Raw genomic sequence first — 8,214 nt, forward strand, 5'->3', positions numbered from 1 at the left:
TCCCCTGATTCGAACTCAGTGAATTACGGTAATGGCCGCTCGTAGGTACTCGGGGCTCACGTGGACATTTTTCAACATGTTGAAAAATCTTCACGAGTCTTCCCGAGCTTACCGCGTTTCCCGAGTACCTGCCGTTAGCGTTACGAGCGGCTAAGAGACGTCCCCGAGCTCCGACGCACCCGCTACGTTGATTCTACGTGCTTCCACGAGTTTGATTTTTTTTTTTAACTCGGGGGAGCTCTTGAATGAACCCGCACAGTGGGACAGGGCTTTTAGTGTAAGGGGTGCAGTTCAGTTTAGTTTATCATCACCTGTACCGAGGTACAGTGAAAAGCTTTTGTTGCGTGCTCACCAACCAGAGGAAAGACAATACATGATTACAATCAGGGTGATCACTAGTCGACGCAGACTCAGTGGGCCAAAGAGCCAGTTTCCACTCGGGCTTCTATACAGAACTAATGCTCTGATCTTGTGAATATTGCGTTGGGGGAACGGGTTGCGTTGGGGGATTGGGTGAGTGGTGGAATATTGCGTGGGGGAACGGGTGAGTGGTGGACTATTGCGTGGGGGAACTGGTTGCGTTGGGGGATTGGGTGAGTGGTGGAATATTGCGTGGGGGAACGGGTGAGTGGTGGACTATTGCGTGGGGGAACGGGTTGCGTTGGGGGATTGGGTGAGTGGTGGAATATTGTGTTGGGGAACGGGTTGCGTTGGGGGACCCGGCCTCCCGTGGGGGCTACGGGTGAGTGGTGGAATATTGCGTTGAGGAATGGGTTGCGTTGGGGGACCCGGCCTCCCGTGGGGGCTACGGGTGAGTGGTGGAATATTGCGTGGGGGAACGGGTGAATGGTGGACTATTGCGTGAGGGAACGGGTTGCGTTTGGGGATTGGGTGAGTGGTGGACTATTGCGTGGGGGAACGGGTTGCGTTGGGGGATTGGGTGAGTAGTGGAATATTGCGTGGGGGAACGGGTGAGTGGTGGAATATTGCGTGGGGGAACGGGTGAATGGTGGACTATTGCGTGAGGGAACGGGTTGCGTTGGGGGGGATTGGGTGAGTGGTGGACTATTGCGTGGGGGAACGGGTTGCGTTGGGGGATTGGGTGAGTGGTGGACTATTGCGTGAGGGAACGGGTGTTGGGGGATTGGGTGAGTGGTGGACTATTGCGTGAGGGAACGGGTTTGCGTTGGGGGATTGGGTGAGTGGTGGAATATTGCGTGGGGGAACGGGTGAGTGGTGGACTATTGCGTGAGGGAACGGGTTCCGTTGGGGGATTGGGTGAGTAGTGGAATATTGCGTGGGGGAACGGGTGAGTGGTGGACTATTGCGTGGGGGAACGGGTTGCGTTGGGGGATTGGGTGAGTGGTGGAATATTGCGTGGGGGAACGGGTGAGTGGTGGGCTATTGCGTGTGGGGAACGGGTTCCGTTGGGGGATTGGGTGAGTAGTGGAATATTGCGTGGGGGAACGGGTGAGTGGTGGACTATTGCGTGGGGGAACGGGTTGCGTTGGGGGATTGGGTGAGTGGTGGAATATTGCGTGGGGGAACGGGTGAATGGTGGACTATTGCGTGAGGGAACGGGTTCCGTTGGAGGACCAGGGATTGGGACCCAATGGATCCCACGTAGTCTAGTAATTATCTAAAACGCCCTAACGTCTAAAGACCTGCAGAGATAGCGGGCAGAGCCGCGACTTGTTCGTGGTGAATTTACACGGTTAACCCACTCATCGTAGACACAGGGAGATGTTGGACAGGCTTGGAATAGTTTCTCTGGAGCGCTGGAGGTTCAGAAGAAGGGTCCCGACCAGAAACATCACCCATTCCTTCACTCCAGAGATGCTGCCTGCCCCGCTGAGTGACTCCAGCTTTTTGTGTCTTATCTTCGAGAAGAGATGCTGCCCGTCCCGCTGAGTTACTCCAGCTTCTTGCGTCCATCTTCGGTTTAAACCAGCATCTGCAGTTCCTTCCTACACATCTCATGTTCATCTCCCCTGCTTCACTGTAGATGATGAGGTGCTGACTGAGAAGGTGACCATCTCCAGGCAGTTCAAGGAGCTGGTGATCAGACCCATCTTGAAGGTAAGGCAGCGCTCGCTCCACCACGCTCCGCTTGGACCCGCACAGTCAGCCAGGAGAGAACCCACTCCCACCCTGTTTGTAAATGATCCACTGCAACATACATGGTGAAACACAGGTCTTTATTACATTCAGAAATACAGAGCATTCAAACTGCACAGCCATGCTCACCCAACTCAGCATGGCTTTCGTCAGCAGGCTGTCCTCGTTCGTGTAGTACTGTAATACCATGTAATGGGTGGCATGCGTTATATGTGTGGTGGAGACTTAAATAGCATGAATTAATAAGGGTTAATCTACATACCTTAAGCCACAGATCACCTCTCAGCTTCCATCCCCTTGTTTTACTCCGTCCTCCACAAATTCATATGTTCTAAGAGCAGAATTAGGGAATTCGGCCCGTCCAGAAGGTGAATTACTCCAGCACTTTGTGCCCTCGTCATCTGCAGTTCCTTGTCTCTACTTCTACACTCATGGGTGAAATTCATGTCACGGGTGCAGCATTATGCCACTCGGCCCACCAATCGAGGCTGATCTATCTTTCCCCCTGAACCCCATTCTCCTGCCTTCTTCTCATCCGTACTAATCAAGTCAAGTCAGTCACTTTTATTTCTAGAGCACATTAAAAAACATCTCTCGTTGGCCAAAGTGCTTTACATTGGTGGAGGTACTAATGTTATACAACGTTATACAATCAAGAATCTGTCAATCTCCGCCTCAAATATACCCACTGACTTGGCCACCACCGCTGTCTGTGACAATTAATTCCACAGATTTACCACCCTCTGAGTAAAGAAATTCTTGAGTAAACTGGATGGGCCGATGGAGTAATTCTGCTCCTATGAATTATCATATAACCATATAACCATATAACAATTACAGCACGGAAACAGGCCATCTCGACCCTTCTAGTCCGTGCCGAACACGTATTCTCCCCTAGTCCCATCTACCTGCGCTCAGACCATAACCCTCCATTCCTGTCTCGTCCATATAACTATCCAATTTATTTTTAAATGATAAAAAACAAACCTGCCTCCACCACCTTCACTGGAAGCTCATTCCACACAGCTACCACTCTCTGAGTAAAGAAGTTCCCCCTCATGTTACCCCTAAACTTCTGTCCCTTAATTCTCAAGTCATGTCCCCTTGTTTGCATCTTCCCTCCTCTCAGTGGGAAAAGCTTATCCACGTCAACTCTGTCTATCCCTCTCATCATTTTAAAGACCTCTATCAAGTCCCCCCTTAACCTTCTGCGCTCCAAAGAATAAAGCCCTAACTTGTTCAACCTTTCTCTGTAACTTAGTTGATGAAACCCAGGCAACATTCTAGTAAATCTCCTCTGTACTCTCTCTATTTTGGTTGACATCCTTCCTATAATTAGGCGACCAAAATTGTACCCCATACTCCAGAATTGGCCTCACCAATGCCCTGTACAATTGTAACATTACATCCCAACTTCTATACTCAATGCTCTGATTTATAAAGGCCAGCACACCAAAAGCTTTCTTTACCACCCTATCTACATGAGATTCCACTTTCAGGGAACTGTGCACAGTTATTCCCAGATCCCTCTGTTCAACTGCATTCTTCAATTCCCTACCATTTACCATGTACGTCCTATTTTGATTTGTCCTGCCAAGATGTAGCACCTCACACTTATCAGCATTAAACTCCATCTGCCATCTTTCAGTCCACTCTTCCAACTGGCATAAATCTCTCTGTAGACTTTGAAAATCTACTTCATTATCCACAACCCCTCCTATCTTGGTATCATCTGCATCCTTCTAATCCAATTTACCACACCATCATCCAGATCATTGATGTACATGACAAACAATTACGAGGCCATAGTCTCAGAAATAAAGGACGTTCCTTTGGGAAGGAGATGAGGAGGCATTTTTTTAGTCAGAGGGTGGTGAATCTGTGGAATTCTTTGCCACATAAGGCTGTGGAGGCCAAGTCAGTGGATATTTTTAAGGCAGAGGTTGCCAGATTCATGATCAGTATGGGTGTCGGGTTGTGGGGAGAAGGCAGGAGAATGGGATTGAGGGGGGGGGGGAGATGGATAAACCATGATAGCCAATAGGTCCATTTGGCCCTTCAAGCCAGAACCGCCATTCAATATGATCATGGCTGATCATCCCCAATCAGTACCCTGTTCCTGCCTTCTCCCCATATCCCATGACTCCGCTATCTTTAAGAGCCCTACTTAGCTCTCTCTTGAAAGCATCCAGAGAACTGGCCTCCACCGCCCTCTGAGGCAGAGAATTCCACAGACTCACAACTCTCTGTGTGGAAAAATGTTTCCTCATCTCCGTTCTAAATGGTGTACCCCGTATTCCGATTGAATGGCGGAGTAGACCTGATGGGCCGAATGGCCTAACTATGCCCTTGTGACGTTTGAACTCTTGAACAGTAAAGGGATGAACTCTGACACAAAGCTGACCTTTCCTCCCCCCAGGCCCATTTCCGACGGGACGAATTTCTGGGACGAATCAATGAAATTGTGTATTTCCTTCCCTTCTGCCATTCGGAGTTGATCCAGCTGGTCGACAAGGAGCTAATCTTTTGGGCTAAGAAGGTAAGGAAGAAATGCTAGACTGTTGGTTTAATATCTCACTAATTCCTTGTAGAATCTTCCAACGTGCATGCTTATCACAAGCCATTTGGCTCATCATACATCGACACAAAAAGCTGCAGTAACTCAGTGGGACAGGCAGCATCTCTGGAGAGAAGGAATGGGTGACCATTCAATGTGATCATGGCTGATCATCCACAATCAGTGCCCCGTTCCTTATATGCCTTGAAAAGTCACCCTTTCCTTCTCTCCAGAGATGCTGCCTGTCCCACTGAGTTACTCCAGCTTTTTGGGTCTCGACCCGAAAACTCACCCATTCCTTCTCTCCAGAGATGCTGCCTGGCCCGCTGAGTTACTTTTGTGAGGAGGAACTTTTTTAGTCAGAGGGTAATGAACTCATTGCCGCTGAGGGCTGTGGAGGCCAAGTCCATGGATATTTTTTAAGGCAGAGTTAGACAAATTCTTGATTAGAACGGGTGTCAAGGGTTATGGGGAAAATGTGATCAGGAGGCAGAGATCAGCAATGATTGAATGGCAGAGTGGACTCAATGGGCCTAATGGCCTAATTCTACTCCTATTACTTGTGAATTTCTCTACCCTATCTCTGCCTCGAGCAATTTGATGCACTTCTATCAGTTTCCCCCGCAACATCCGACATTCCAGAAAAAAGCCCAACCCTCGTCTGTTTTGGGTCGAGACTCTTGTTCAGACTGATGGTCAGACAGACTTATGTTACTGTTACACAAAAAGGCTGGAGAAACTCAGCGGGTGCAGCAGCATCTATGGAGCGAAGGAAATAGGCAACGTTTCGTGGCCGAAACGTTGCCTATTTCCTTCGCTCCATAGATGCTGCTGCACCCGCTGAGTTTCTCCAGCCTTTTTGTGTAACCTTCGATTCTGCAGCATCTGCAGTTCCTTCTTAAACAGACTTATCTTACTCTTTGTTTAGTTTGGAGACACTGCACGGACAAAGGCCCTTCGGACTACCGAGTCCGCGCCGACCAGCGACCACCCCACACACTCACACTACCCTACACACTTAGGGACAGTTTACAATTTTTACCGAAGCCAATTGACCTGCACGTCTTGGCAGTGTGGGAGGGAAAACCCGCGCAGAACGTGCAAACTCCGTACAGGCAGCCCCCGTAGTCAGGATCGAACCCTGGCGCTGTGAGGCAGCAACTCTACCCCTTCGCCAAATATACTTCAGGAGTTATAAAAGGCATCGTAGGTAGGAGGCACGTTAGCGCACGGCACGAGTCAGGGGTGATGGTAGACAAAAATGCTGGAGGAACTCAGCGGGTGAGGCAGCATCTATGGAGCGAAGGAATAGGTGACGTTTTGGGTCGAGACCCTTCTTCAGACACGAGTCATGAGTGTTTTATTGTTATATGTCCCGAAACGGAACAATGACATTTGTACTTGCAGCAGTACAACAGGTCTGTAAACGCAATAAGCAGCCTGTAAAGAACAAAAATACGTTCAATAAATTAAATAACAAATCTAGTGCAAAAATGAAAGCAAGGTCCAAAGTCCCGAGGGTAATCAAGGCAGTTCTTAATTTGGAGCTTAGTTGGAGTTTGTAGCATTCAATAGTCCTATGGTTGTTGGGAATATGCTGTTCCTGAACCTGGACATTGTAGTTTTCAGGCTCCTGTACCTTCTTCCCGATGGTAGCAGGGAGATAAGAGCGTGGCCAGGGTGGTGTGGGTCTCTGACGAAGCTGGCTGCCTTTATGAGCGAGCGACTCCGTGCCGCTGCAGGCCGCGTCCAGTCCACACGCTCGGCCTCTTGGAGCGGCGCCCGATCTAATCGAGCCCCAGGCTTCTGCGGGGCCTCCAGTAGCAGGGTCGTGACTCTTCTTCACAACTCTGGCCAAGTCCAGTTGCTCCATCGAAACAACGTGCTGGAGGAATTCAGCGGGCCAGGCAGCATCTGTGGAAGCAGAGTTTAATTCAGAGAGTTTAGAGGGAAATACACAGCGTGGAAACAGACCCTTCGGCCCTCCGTGTCCGCCCCCTGCAGCGATCACCCTGTACACTAGCACTATCCTACACACACTAGGGACAATTTACAATTTTTACCAAAGCCAATTAACCTACAAACCTGAAACGTCGCCCATTCCTTCTCTCCAGGGATGCTGCCTGTCCTGCTGAGTTACTCCAGCTTTTAACGAGGAGGAACGTCTTTAGTCAGAGCGTAGTTAATCTGTGGAACTCATTGCCACAGAGGGCTGTGGAGGCCAAGTCAATGGTGCTCACGTAACAACTTGTCCCTAAACACCTCCAAGACCAAGGAGCTGATTATCTACTTCAATCGTTTACTGCAAGATAGGGGGGGGGGGGATAGTTCGTAAGTTCTGGGAGCGGAATTAGGCCATTCGGCCCATCAAGTCTATCATCCCCAATCAGTACCCCGTTCCTGCCTGCTCCCCATATCCCCTGACTCCACTATCTTTAAGAGCCCTATCTAGCTCTCTCTTGAAAGCATCCAGAGAACCGGCCTCCACCGCCCTCTGAGGCAAATAATTCCACAGACTCGCCACTCTCTGTGAGAAAAAGTGTTTCCTCATCTCCGTTCTAAATGGCTTACCCCTTATAACTTGAACGGTGGCCCCAGGTTCTGGACTCCCCCAACATCGGGAACATGTTTCCTGCCTCTAGTGTGTCCTAACCCTTAATAATCTTATATGCCTCAATAAGATGCCCTCTCATCCTTCTAAATTCCAGAGTGTAGAAGCCCAGCTGCTCCATTCTCTCAGCATACGACAGAGATATGAATCTGTGGAGGCCGGTTCTCTGGATACTTTCAAGAGAGAGCTCTTAAAGATAGCGGAGTCAGGGGATATGGGGAGGAGGCAGGGACGGGGTACTGATTGTGGATGATCACATTGAATGGCGGTGCTGGCTCGAAGGGCCGAATGACCTACTCCTGCACCTATTGTCTATTGTCTTTATTGGCTTTATCCTGCACTAAATGTTAATCACGTTATTCCCTTTATCGTGTATCTGTACACTGTGGATTGTAATCACGTATTGTATTCACGTAATCACGCTGGTTAGCGCGCAACAAAAGAGCTGTACGCTGTACCTCGGTACACGTGACGATAAACTAAAGGCAAAGACTAACATTGTCACATCTTGCACATCTCCCCCCCTCCCCTCCCCTCAGGCTAAGCAACGACACGACATCACCCTGCAGTGGGACCGGCCAGTGATGGATGTGTTGGCAGAAGGGTACAATCTTCACTACGGGGCAAGATCCATCAAACACGAGGTGAGTCTGGGGACCTGCGGGCCGGCACGGGGCAGCGCTGACAATAAATCACCACTTCGGTAAATAAAAGCAGATTAAATATCCACCTGCCGTACATCATTGTGAGTAATAAGGCAGCTCCACTCAGCCAGGGAACCAGAGACACAAGTTTAGTTTGGAGATACTGTCCACCGGGTCCGTGCCGACCAGCGATCCCCGCACACCAACGCCATCCTACACACACACACACACTAGGGACAATTTATACATTTACATTTACCAAGCCAATTAACCTACAAACCTGC

At 49.5% G+C, this 8,214-nt stretch overlaps 1 protein-coding gene across 1 annotated transcript in view; it reads left to right on the forward strand.

The window, feature by feature from the left end:
- clpb (ClpB family mitochondrial disaggregase) overlaps positions 1-8,214 on the forward strand; it is a 121,750-nt gene that overhangs the window by 110,231 nt on the left and 3,305 nt on the right. The window contains exons 13-15 of the mRNA XM_055631527.1: positions 2,006-2,079; positions 4,538-4,657; positions 7,826-7,930. Of these exons, the coding sequence (XP_055487502.1) occupies positions 2,006-2,079; positions 4,538-4,657; positions 7,826-7,930 (299 nt within the window). The remainder of the gene's footprint in view (positions 1-2,005; positions 2,080-4,537; positions 4,658-7,825; positions 7,931-8,214) is intronic.

The sequence above is a fragment of the Leucoraja erinacea genome, unplaced genomic scaffold (genome assembly GCF_028641065.1).
Source record: "Leucoraja erinacea ecotype New England unplaced genomic scaffold, Leri_hhj_1 Leri_78S, whole genome shotgun sequence".
NCBI lineage: Eukaryota > Metazoa > Chordata > Chondrichthyes > Rajiformes > Rajidae > Leucoraja > Leucoraja erinaceus.